Source organism: Felis catus, chromosome F2, assembly GCF_018350175.1.
Source record: "Felis catus isolate Fca126 chromosome F2, F.catus_Fca126_mat1.0, whole genome shotgun sequence".
NCBI lineage: Eukaryota > Metazoa > Chordata > Mammalia > Carnivora > Felidae > Felis > Felis catus.
This window is the reverse complement of record NC_058385.1, coordinates 67,830,327-67,842,662: the sequence shown is the minus strand read 5'-3', so window position 1 is coordinate 67,842,662 and position 12,336 is coordinate 67,830,327. Positions and strand designations below refer to the sequence as shown.

The following is a 12,336-nucleotide window of genomic DNA, read 5'->3' as shown; positions in this document are numbered from 1 at the left end:
CGAAACTTTAAGACGTGTATATGATGCCATGTGAAAATACTCGGTACGAGCAACAGCTACCAGGACCTTCCAGTGTGTGTGTCCTGTCCAGCAACATAGCCCGAATTTTTTTGCCATTGGGCACTTTACCTTGAGTATTTTTTATCATCTCTTACTCTTCTAATAGATTCCCAGGTACTTCCTCTGCCTCCAGACTTTGTATCAAAGTGGAGCTTTGTAAAGTCTGCTATAGAGTTCAATTTACTTTAGAAGTATTTTAAGAGCTTTTCTATAAATGTAACTCTATTATTTTTTAACCAGAAGTTCTGAAATGAATTTCTTGCTTGAAGTATTTCTCTTCCTAATTCATAAGCTCTTTTAGGATAAAGATGTGGAGTCTCTTTAGGATTTTTACTCTCTGATTCAAAAACACTCCTTGATCCCAGGCACAGCTCCCGTAACAGTACCTGTCCCTGGCGCAGACTTGCAGAGCACGGTGGCCCCATAAATACTTCTGCAAGAATGAGGAACAGACATGTGTCCGGTTTCTGGCTCTCCCACTGCTCACTTCCCAGGGCTCACCTTGTGACTTTGGCCAAGTTACTTAACCTCTCAGGGCCAACCAGAAATAGTACCTGGCCCGGAGCAAGTGCTCCACTGATGCTAACCCCTTTTCTGTATATTGGTCAAAATCAGGGTAAAGAACCACCCCAAGGTGGATTTAAGAGTTCATCTCAAGACTCCGAGCCACGTTCTCCTTCTGTGGTCCCTGTTACAACTAAACAAGGATATATGATACTTCTGGGGCACCTGGGTGACTCAGTCGGTTGAGCATCTGACTTTGGCTCAGGTCACCATCTTACGGTTCGTGAGTTTGAGCCCTGCCTCCCACCGCCCCCCCCCCCCCCGCTGCCTCTCTCTCTCTGCCCCTCCCATGCTCATTCTCTCTCTCAAAATAAATAAAAACTTAAAAAAAAAAAAGAATATATGATCCTTTCTAGTGATGGATTGTCAGTGCATAAAGATAATCTTGTTTTTATTAAAGACTGTTCACTGGTCTCATTCTTAGGTAGTATTTCTTTCATTGTACAGCTGCTTATAGGAAGTATTCCCTTGAATTCCCAGATCTCTCAACAAAACAAAACAAATGAAACCTTTAGTGTCCTGGAGATGTATCTCTGTCTGACTGCAGTTATTTTCATGAATTAAACTGACGTGTTAATCTGGGGACCAAAATAATGAAAAAGAGGACTAGGAAGGAACATCCGGGTGTTTGGACCTCAAGAAAACATTTATTTCACCTTGCGAGTGTTGCTCTCGAGACTGATCTAAGAAACCCCTGCCTACCTTGGTCTGTCCTTTAAGGAAGCATCTCCACGGTGCCCCATTCAGAGCGGAAGTTCCTTTTGTGAAGCATTGTGGTCGCTGTGTGCCTGGAAAGGGTTAATTCTCCATGTTCTGACTGCCATTATTGTCTTGTATGGTAGATCCTTGAGCAAATTCAGAGTTGCCAAGGCCCAGGTTAGGGAAGTCAGGATAACTTGTTTTGGCATCTCTGGGTTAAGTAAGAGAGTTTCCGGTCTTCACAAGAGCCCAGAGATGGGATCTGAAGGTCTGGCCAGTTTAACGCCTTTCTCCAAAGCGCTGGACCATTTTACATCCCACCAGCGTTTGGCAACGTAAGTCGTCTTACTTTTAACTGATCTGTTGGGTGTGTATGGTATCTTGTGGTTTTTAATTTGCCTTCCCCTAATGACTAACGATGCTGCGTGCTTTTTGGCCATTCTTTATATCTTTCTTTGTTAAGCGTTAACGTCTTTTGCCTGTTTTTAAATTAGGTTGATTGCTTTTTTATCACTAGGTTGTAGGAGTTATTTATATTTCTGGATGCTCTTTTTTTTTTTTTAGTCTAAATGGTACACACTACTCACATGGCTCCATTTCTTTTTCTTTTTTAATGTTTATTTTTGAGAGAGAGAGAGAGAGAGAGAGAGAGAGAGAGAGAATCCAAAGCAGGCTCTGCATGCAGGGCTCCATCCCATGAACCGTGAGATCATGACCTGAGCCAAAGTCAGATGCTTAAGTGACTGAACCCCCTGGCGAACCCCACCTATTTATTTTCTTACTGGTGACTTTAATGAGCAGAAATTTTTAATACTAATAATGTCCAGTTTATCCACTTGTCCCTTAAATCGTCCTTTTCTGTGTCCGGTCTAAGAAATCTTTGACTAACCCTAAGGTTACGAAGATATTCTCCTATGGTTTTTTTCTAGAAGCTTTGTGGTTTTAGCCCTTACATTGAGGTTTGTGGTCCATTTAAAATTACTTTCTATGTACAATGTGAGGATATCCAGTGTCAGCACCATTTATTGAAAAGATTTCTTGTTCTCCATTGAATTGTTTGGATATGTGTGGAAATCCAATTGTTCCCATAAGGGCGGGACTGTTTCTGGATTTTCTATTCCGTTCCATTGATCTATTTATCCTCATGCCCGTACTGCCTTGATTACTATAACTTTATAAGAAGTCTTGAAATCAGGCCATGTAAGTTTTCCAACTTTGTTCTTTTTCAACATTGTGTTTCTTTCCCCTCAAAGACCCTAAGCTCTAGCTCCTGCTCCCCAAGCAGCCATCCGGGCAGAAGGCCAAGGCCTCCAGATTTGGGCAGAAGTCCTTAGTGAAAAAGCCAGTTTTGGCACTCACCCATTCCACGAATTTCCTTCTTCCACCGTCCAGGCTTCTGCAGATTCTTTAATCACATAACGTTCCATGTTGTGTTTAAAGATACGTCTTAGAAATGTTATTCGGGATTCAGACTGTTTTCGTGTAAGAGACCGGCTCAGCGTGGATAACGTGCCATGCTGCCATGAACAGAAGTTGCTTATAGCTAATTTTGACTTTCTCGTTTCCCTTTAAAGATACAGATCTTTAAACTTGTCTGCAACGGCGTGTGTTAATTGTATTATCCAAAAGAGACAGTGACGATGGTTATAAAAATCAGTAACCATTTGACTCTGTTGGATCAGACCACCGGAAGCCCCCAGCAATCCCGGGCCGAATCCAAACAGTGGTCCAGAGTTGTTGTTCCCCAGATACTCATCTGCCAGTGCAGGCGCGGCCCCCAAACATGTTGACATTCACAAGCATTCATGCTGAATGAACATCGCCACAGGCAAGCCCTTGGCTTTGGCGGCATAATTTGTGATTTGTCGCTCCTTTTGCAGGAATGGTCTGCCGGAAACCTGCGGACCCCGTGGACTGGCCGCCGCTCGTCCTGGGATTGCTCACCCTGCTGAAGCAGTTTCATTCCCGGTACACCGAGCAGTTCCTGGCGCTGATCGGCCAGTTTATCCGCTCCACAGTGGAGCAGTGCACAAGGTACCGAAAGCCGGTCTGGAAAGAACAGAATCAATGTTACAGAATGGGCTATAAACCTTGCGTGCGAAGTTCCTCCTGTTGTCTCCCTCGTAGAGATGGGACTTGCTGTCACCCTGCTGTGTAAAGCAAGTCAGGGCCCACCTTGTTCGTAGCAACTAAACACAACCCATCCGTAGTCACCCTGCTGGGGGAGCCCCCTCGGTGCGCTCCACAGTGATTTTACAAGGACGAGTCATGACCAGGATTCGCGACCCCCGCGGGGAAGAGAGTGCAGGCCTGTTCCTCTGCTGTCCTGGGTGCTGTGCTCAGAGCTCAGGGAGCCCGGCCCTCTGGCCAGGCCACTGGCATAGGATGGCCCCACAGCCTTCAGCGGGAGTCAGGGAGCACGTCCGTGTCAGCCTGGGCACGGCCTGGGTTCCTGGTGTATGAGGAAACAGAAGTCACATCAAAGCTCCTATGGGATACAAGGCTCGTAAACCCTTTCTTCTTCCCGCCCCCCGAAAATGTGGCTTCTCTGGGATAGAAAAAAACAGTTATTTGCAGGAGATGCTGGGTCCTGAGCCTCCTCTGTTACCCTGAAGGGTCAGGCCAGCTGACTAAATTTCTCTGGCATGTTGCACATCCAACGTCTGGAAGAGTACCGCCTGGTCACTTGGGTCAGTGTAACTTAAAGACTAATGGGAATGACCTTACAGGTCCTCACAGTGCACCCCTGACTGGACATGATTTCAGAGGCCGTTTAGTTTACCTCAGCCAGGATGTGAATCAGCGCTCAGATGCCCCTGGCAGGAACCATCCAGATCTGCCCGGACACCCCCCTTGGGTGAGGTACTCATCACCTCTCAAAGCCACACAGCCCTGGTCACTGGAAAGTGGCTGACTGTGATGAATGGAAAATTCCATCCTGTCTCTCTGAGATTTCGCTCTCTGGGCCTCCCTCCACGCTCTGAAATTAGAAGAAATGCAGTCTCCTTCCTTTGTGAATGTCAGCGGTTGCCTTAGGTCTTTTCCTTTAGATAAGCTGACTTCCACCTGTTCCTGTGCGCCACGCTGTGGCCACTCACCGCATCCGTGACCTCTTCTGGGGGTTCCAGTTGGTAATCCCACCACTTAATATGTGGTTTCCCAACCCCACACCGGGATTCCAAAAACAGCTGACCCCTTAAAGCAGAGGGGTCATAAGCTCCTTCATTCCGGGTCCCGTGTGGAGTGCAGTGCGGCTAGAATTGCAGGACCGGGTTCTTGACCTCTTGCAACCTTCTCAACCCCTGACCTCTTTTCCCCGAGAGCATCAGTCAGGCTAATTCTGCCCCATCTTAGTTAGCGGACCCAACGACAGACGGACGCTGGGTGTCTTTCTAGGACGTATGTTGAGACTTGCTTCCAACAGCCGACTTTTTAACAATTAAAAAACAGAACGTAGCTCAGAAGGATGGGGAAGTCTCGGAAATGGAATTGCAGCAATTGCAAAACGAGGTCGGTTGCAAAGGGCAGCAGTGAGCACCCAAAAACCTAGTGCATCTGGCTCCGGACTGTGAAGACGAAGCCAGGGCTGCAGTCAGCTTGGTCCAAGGCGATTGGGAAGTGACCTCCACACGGGCCACCCCAACCCCAGTCCCCCATCTGTCAGGAGCTGGCAAATCCTTCCTGATTCTTCCTCACCAGTGACTACAAAGCGTGGCTGTAGCACAGCCTGTTACCGGTGACCCTGACAGAGGTCACCAGGAGACGGGCATCAGGCCGCGGCTCGGTTTCTGGTTTGTTCAAGTGCAGTGACATCAGGAGCGTGGGATGCACGGAGGCTCTCCCTTTCCCTCACCGCCCTGGTCCTGCACTGAAAGATCGAGAGCAGTGGCAGCTTTTTTCCAGGTGTAACCACTCTTCGACCTGCTTTTCCAAAGCAAAACATCATCAGGGAAACTAATCAGTAATCCAGTTCCATGAAATCCTTCATTAATCAGAAAATGCCGTTCTGTACGTAAATTAGAAATCGTTTTAAGAGCTGAAGATTCCTTCCACTGTAAAGAAAGGGTGTAGGCTCCGTGAGAAGCCTGTCACGTCCTCTGCTGCATCCACAGCTCTGCAACGGTTTGGGCAGCGTGGCGGTTGTGTGAGTGAATGAGTAGGATCCGTATGGGAAGTTACTGGACGCTGTACTGGACCCCTTCGAATGTACAGTAGGGGGCAGGTGCCGTCCCAGATGCTGAGGAGAGAAGGCTAAAGACAGGACCCAGGCCCTCAAGGAAACCAACATACAAACAACTGAAAACCTCCGAGACTTGGGGGAGAATACTAAGTATGCTCAAAGCGTACGAAAAGGCCATCTGCCCAGAGGAGTGAGGGAGGCCTTTCAAAGGAGGAAGAACCTAAGCTGGAACTGGCAAGATGCCTAGAAATTTACTTGTAAAGTAGGCGTGCAGAGCAAATGGAGCCGCAGAGACCGGGGGCTGGGGAAGCGCGGCGTGTTCAGGGACCTGCCAGTTCTTGAATCACGAAGTGCAGGGTGGTGAGCAGTGAGTCTAGACGGACAGCGGGGGCCGTGTGGTGGAGGCCCACGTAAGCCATTCAGCGCAGAGTGCATCCTCTGGGTTATGTTCTGAGAATACAGCCACAGGATAATGATATGAATCGAGAGGATGTTCTAGAGATTTTCTCCTTTGACTTCAGTGGTCTGTCGTTTCTCTAGTCTCAGTATTTTGACTGAGGGTCCACCACGTGCAAAGCGGTGCATTGATCCAGACTGTTCTCTGTTGCAGCCAGAAGATACCTGAAATGCCTGCGGACGTTGTGGGTGCCCTCCTGTTTCTGGAGGATTATGTTCGGTACACAAAGCTACCTAGGAGGGTAAGCAGTAGACAAAGGACAATATTAAAGCCCTTTTTGTAAAAAGGTGCCATTAAGAGTGGCCCTGGAGGGGCGCCCGGGTGGCTCAGTCGGTTAGGCGTCCAACTTCGGCTCAGGTCATGATCTCACAGTTCATGGGTTGGTGCCCCACGTTGGGCTCAGTGCTGACAGCCCAGAACCTGCTTCAGATTCTGTGTCTCCCTCTCTCCCTGCCCCTCCCCTGCTCATGCTCTCTCTCTCTCTCTCAAAAATAAAATAAACGTTAAAAAAAATTTTTTTTAATTAAAAAAAAGAGCGGCCCTGGACTCACTAGGGGTACAGTCCAGGAGCTCATCCCAGTGGATGCTCTGAGCCCCCCGGGCCCCCTTCTGCCCGCAGCTGTGAGCGCTCCTCCTTTCACTGCGTTTGGTGCTTCACAAGCCCGACTCTCGCCGCACCTACCCCCCTCCTCCCTGCCTACCGCGCCCCCCTCCCAAGCAGCTCACCCAGCCCTGCTTCTGGTTCCAGAGGAATAGATGGGCAGTCCAGGAGGGAATCCTGGAGGCGATAATCGTGTGGGTGGTTTTTCCCCCGCTTCCCACAGCAAGTTCAGTTCACTTCACACCACAACTAACATCATATTTACCCAGGGTTTCCAAAAATGGCTTCATTTTTTACTCCCCAAGATAGTCTTTCCTGTTCCTTTCTCACTAATGATTCCACTTTGGTAAGTTTCAGCTCAAAGTGGAAAGCTTCGTACTAAAATACAAAAGACTTTTGATAGATTCCGAAAAGCCATTCTGATTTTTTTTAATTGGGTTACTTTTTCATAACAACAGCCAAAGACGATGTTTTAAAAATTAACTGGCGACATCTTACGCTATAGTGAAACGCTAGCGGCATCCCCCCTAAAGTCGGCGCCGTAACAGTGATCTAGCAGTACCGACTCTCACCGCGGCTTTGGCCGTACAGGTTCAAGGCGATAAACCAAGTGACAATTAAAAAATGCACAAAGGAAGACAAATTTGTATTGTTTACAGAGGATGTAATTGTCTTCCTTGAATACCCACTGGAATCATGTGGAAAACTGTTCCAATTTAAGACTACAGAAAAGCTGATTAGAGAACGTACAGGGTAAATGCACGAATAACTAACGCAAACACATGGTGTGAAAAAGATCCCATTCGCAGAATTAAGGAAATAGCGTAGGCAGGAGTAGTAACCTCTACAGGAGGGGCGCCTGGGGGGCTCAGTCGGTTAAGCGTCAACCTCTTCAGCTCAGCTCAGGTCATGATCTCGTGGTTCATAGGATCAAGCCCCACATTGGGCTCCGTGCTGACAGCACGGAGCCTGCTTGGGATTCTCTCTCCATCTCTCTCCCCTCTCCCACTCACGAGCTCACTGTCTCGCAAACTTTAAAAAAAAAGCTAAAATGCTACAAGAAACACAGTTTAGAAAAAATGTTATTTTTGATATTTTAATAACAGTTTAGAACAAAGTATAAAAATTCAGAGTCCATCATTCTGAATAAGGAAACTCAAATAGTAGTTTTTATTCGTTTATAGGTTTATTGCAGCTATGATCAAAATCCCAGATAATTTTTGTAACGTTGGGGAGGGGGATTTTTAAAAATTTTACAGAACTGAGACCAGAAGTAGGTTGTTTTTAAAGAAGACATTTAAAACACACCAAATACTTAAAACTATTGTAAAACTACAAAGATCATAATAGTGTGGCAGTGGTATGAAACTCAGTAGATGAATCAATCGATCAGAATATGTAGCTTCCTTGGGGCACCTGGGTGGCTCAGTCAGTTAGGCGCCCGACTTTGGCTCAGGTCATGACCTCACGGTTTGTGAGTTCGAGCCCCGTGTTGGGCTCTGTGCTGACAGCCCAGGGCCTGGAACCTGCTTGGGATTCTGTGTCTCCTTCTCTCTCTGCCCCTCCCCCACTCACAGTCTGTCTCTTTCTCTCTCTCTCTCTCTCAAAAATAAACACACATTTAAAAAAAATTTTAAACAAAAAAAAGAATATGTAGCCTCCTTACATACAGTTGCATGTAAGGGAAAGTAGCATCATAAATTAGGGGAGTAAGGAAATATTTTAGTCAATAGTGCTTGCACCGTTAGTTCATTATGTGATAGTCAAAAAGTAGCCACTTAGTGTCTTCACATCTTTCTTATATCCATACAGCTAGTATGGAAAATAGAACCAGCAAACACAAAAATTTTATACAACTATGTATGAGCTCTCAGAACTTTCTATATAAACACCAAAGGAAGAAACCATAAAGGAAAAGATTTAGAGATTTGATCTCATGAATGCTGAATGTAATGAAACAATTCTGTCAAGTGTCTCTTAATTTAAAAAAAAAAAAATGGGGAAAATATCAACAGAGGATCAGTTTTCTTGATGCGTGGCATGTTCTTTTACATCAGTAAGAAAAAGATAACCAATCCAATAGGAGGGGGAAAAAAAGACAAGGGATATTAATAGGCAGTTTTCAGGAAAAGAAATACAGATGGCCAATAAACATTTGTAAAAATATTCAACCTTAATTCAGGTGTCACACATCAAAATAACAGTAAGACTTACCATTTCCACCCATCATATTGATAAAAAGTAAAATGTTGGGCCCCCGCTGCGTGGAAATCTTTAGAGAAATAGGACTTCTTAACTTCTCAGTACTGTTGATGGCAATGTAAATTGTTTATTCTATGGGAGGGCCATCTGGCTTAATTCAAAAATAACTCGTAATATTCTCACCTGGTCCATGCAGTTCAACTGCTTGGAATGTATCTGCTGGGTATACGTGCAAAAATTCACCAAGATGCGTGTGCAGGGATGTTCATTACAGAAGATTTAGCAGAGGCAGGGGCACCTGGGTGGCTCAGTTAGTTGAGCGTCCTGACTCTTGATTTCAGCTCAGGTTCGTGATCTCACAGTTCGTGGGATCGAGCCCTACATCAGCGCAGAGCCTGCTTAGGATTCTCTCTCCCACAAAATAAATGAATAAACAACAACAACAAAAGATTTAGTAGAGGCAAAGGACACAAGGTTATGTGATCCTAATCTTGAGTATGTGTTATGTGTAAATTGGAGGGATTCGTACAAAATAATTACCAGTTTGAGTTTTCTCTTTAAGGGTTTAAGATTAAAGATTATTTATTTCCATTTTACACTTCTCTGCATTTGCTAAATTTCCTCCGAGTAGCAGATGATCCCTTTATAATCAGGAAAAAAATTAAACGCTGCTTTTAAAAAATAACCAATTTTGGAGCACATGGGTGGGTGGCCCAGCCAGTTGAGCATCTGCGTCTCGATTTTGGCTCAGATCATGATGTCCTGGTTTGGGAGTTCAAGCCCCACGTTGGGCTTTGCGCTGACAGTGCAGACCCTGCTTGGGATTCTCTTCCTGTCTCGCTCTCTGCCCCTCTCCATCTCATGCTCTCTCAAAATAAACTTACAAAAAAAAAATTCTTTTTCTCTCCCTGTGCCCCTCTCCCCTGCTCATGCTCTCGCCGTCTATAAAAATAAAAAAATTTCCAGTTTCTAGCAGTTGGAGATCACCTAGCCCTACATCCCACCCATTCACCCTACCCACCCGTCTTCGGGCTTCCCCCAAGAACAGTTCAGGACTGCGTGCTGAGGCCCTTCCCCCGCCCCCGACCTGTCCCTTGGGACACGCTGTTCTTCCCAGGTGGGTCATAGATCAGTTGTGAGGTGACCTGAGATCACCTGTCAGCACTTCCCAGAGGCGTGCGCATTCCTAGCACCTCAAGTGCCTTGGGGAGCCTGAGAGCTGAGCCGAGCCGAGGAGCTCACACCTGGCACGTTTGGAGGCGGGAGCACCGTGTTTGGTGGCGGGAGCACCATAGGACGTTCCCTCAGATGCCAGCAGGGCCGAGGAGCTAGGCACCAGTGTGAGGAAGGACAGCAACGCAAGGCAGGGTTTCAGGGGGTGCTCCTCCCCTGTGAGTCCACTTGCCTGAGACCCACCTGGCTGCCAAGGGTGTTTTTGTTTTCCTTGCATGTGGAAAATTCTGACCTCGTTCTGAATCAGAACACTAGGAAAAAAGTAACTCTTCTGTTTACTCTTTTTAGGTTGCTGAAGCACACGTGCCTAATTTCATCTTTGATGAATTCAGAACAGTCCTGTAACTTTTTTGACATCTGCGTCTTCAAAGGCTTGTCCTTCAATCTTCCCATGACTAAAATGAATTTAGAAATGAAGAAACTCAGCTGCTCGTAGAACTGCATCGCTCCCCTTAACTGTGGGAAACGTCAGGTATTAAGATGTATCTCACGGCCCTCGTTCATATAATTAATATTGTTTAAATCATGGTATTATATGCAATTTGTATCATGTAGGAGCAGAATACATTTTTGTACTGCCTCTTATAAATGCCGAATGTAATTGTTACATATAAATCCATTTAGTTTTATGTTCTAAAGAACTATTTGTGCAATTCGGGATTTTCAGTAAAATAGTAATTGCCAGTACCTGAAGGGGTCCTTCTGCCTATGATTCCGAAACTGTGTATTCATCGTTTAAAAAAACAACAAACAAACAAAAAAACCTCTGGAAGGTAAGCGAGGAATCCGGTAGGTCCCATGGATACCCCCACAACAGGCTGGCAGGCACAGGTGATGGCCAGACCGGGACCAAACAGAGACCACACGCTCCACGGACTGTGTACTGTGGAAGTTTCTTGGCGTCTGAGGTTCACTGTTCTCTTCCAGCCATAGAACCCCGGCGGGGGGTGGGGGTGGGGGGGTGGGGAGGGGGCAGTTCCCAGCATGCCTTCCGTGTGTCTCTCCAGCTGCTCCTTCGGTCCTTCCCCCCCTCTTCCCCAGCCACCTGAACCCCACCCCAGCACAGAATTTTTAAAGTGAATGGTCACCCAGCGTGCCTGTGGCTCAGTTGAGCGTCCGACTTTGGCTCAGGTCATGATCTTGCCATTCGTGAGTTCGAGCCCCGTGTCAGGCTCTGTGCTGACAGCTCGGAGCCTGCTTCAGATTCTGTCTCCCTCTGTCTCCACCCCTTCCCCGCTCACAGTCTCTCTCTCAAACAAAAGAAACATTAAAAAAAAATTGCTTTTCCAGCAAATTGTTGCCCAATACATAAGGAGTTTGGAAGTGCCCCCCGGTGGGAGGCTGGCACGGCACATGAGAACTCAGTCCGTGGCCATCCAGCAGCATCTCAAAAATACCTTGCGGTTTTCCATCTGTAATCAGGTAACATTAACTGCATGAAGTGAGATCTTTAGTTCTCTGTGAAAATGGCCCCCAAAGAAAGCCAGCTGCTAAAAAGGCCAGACTAAGAAAGTGAGATTTAAACCAGAAAATGGAAGTGTGGAATACCCTAGAGGGACTTTGACAAAACCAAGTGAATGAGTCCACCACACGTGCTAAAATGAGGCAAATGAGGTATGCAAGCACCACCACCTGTGATGTGGCAAATGTCCTCGATGGAGAGAAAAAGTGAGAAAGAGAAATTGTTATAAAAGCCTTTTTTAGGGGCACCTGGGGTGGTTCAGTCAGTTAAGCGTCTGACTTTGGCTCAGGTCATGATCTCACGGTTCGTGCGTTCGAGCCCCGCATCGGGCTCTGTGCTGGCAGTGCAGAGCCTGCTTGGGATCCTCTGTGCCCCTCCCCTGCTCATCCTCTCTCTAAACATTAAAAAAAAATTTAATAAAAGCTTTTTAAGTCCTTTTAGCCCTTATCATTATAATCTGAAGTAGTTATTTACTATTCCAAGTCATGTTTTACTGCTCTTTGAGGAGTTTACTTTAGTGATATCTGGGGGTTTACTGAAATTCCATGACACCTTTCTGATGTCCATGATCTCCCCAAATATACTAAAACTCAGTAAATTCGGATTTTTCAGCATTCTGCCAGACATCACAAGTGCTTGTTTATTCACTCACCGTTTCTTCACATAATCCCAGCCTGGCTAATTCATGTTATACAGTGGAACTTCTAAAGCCCTTGATTGTTCTGTGTGAACGTGTTTTCACAGAACCCAGAAGAGAACCTTATCTGACTGGTTGGGTACGTGAGGAAAGTCGAGTACAGACGGATTAAGGCCACTTCCCCAGCATCGGTTATTTAACAGAACAGGCAGAACAGGCTTCCCTCTGCATTTTCAGTCCG

At 46.3% G+C, this 12,336-nt stretch overlaps 1 protein-coding gene across 2 annotated transcripts in view; it reads left to right on the top strand.

The window, feature by feature from the left end:
* WASHC5 (WASH complex subunit 5) overlaps positions 1-10,683 on the top strand; it is a 65,697-nt gene extending 55,014 nt beyond the window's left edge. For both annotated transcript variants that reach the window (XM_023248200.2, XM_023248201.2), the window contains 3 exons: positions 3,204-3,357; positions 6,114-6,201; positions 10,285-10,683. In XM_023248200.2, coding sequence (XP_023103968.1) covers positions 3,204-3,357; positions 6,114-6,201; positions 10,285-10,341 — 299 coding nt within the window. In that variant the 3' untranslated portion in view covers positions 10,342-10,683. The remainder of the gene's footprint in view (positions 1-3,203; positions 3,358-6,113; positions 6,202-10,284) is intronic.
* Positions 10,684-12,336: the final 1,653 nt, after the last annotated feature.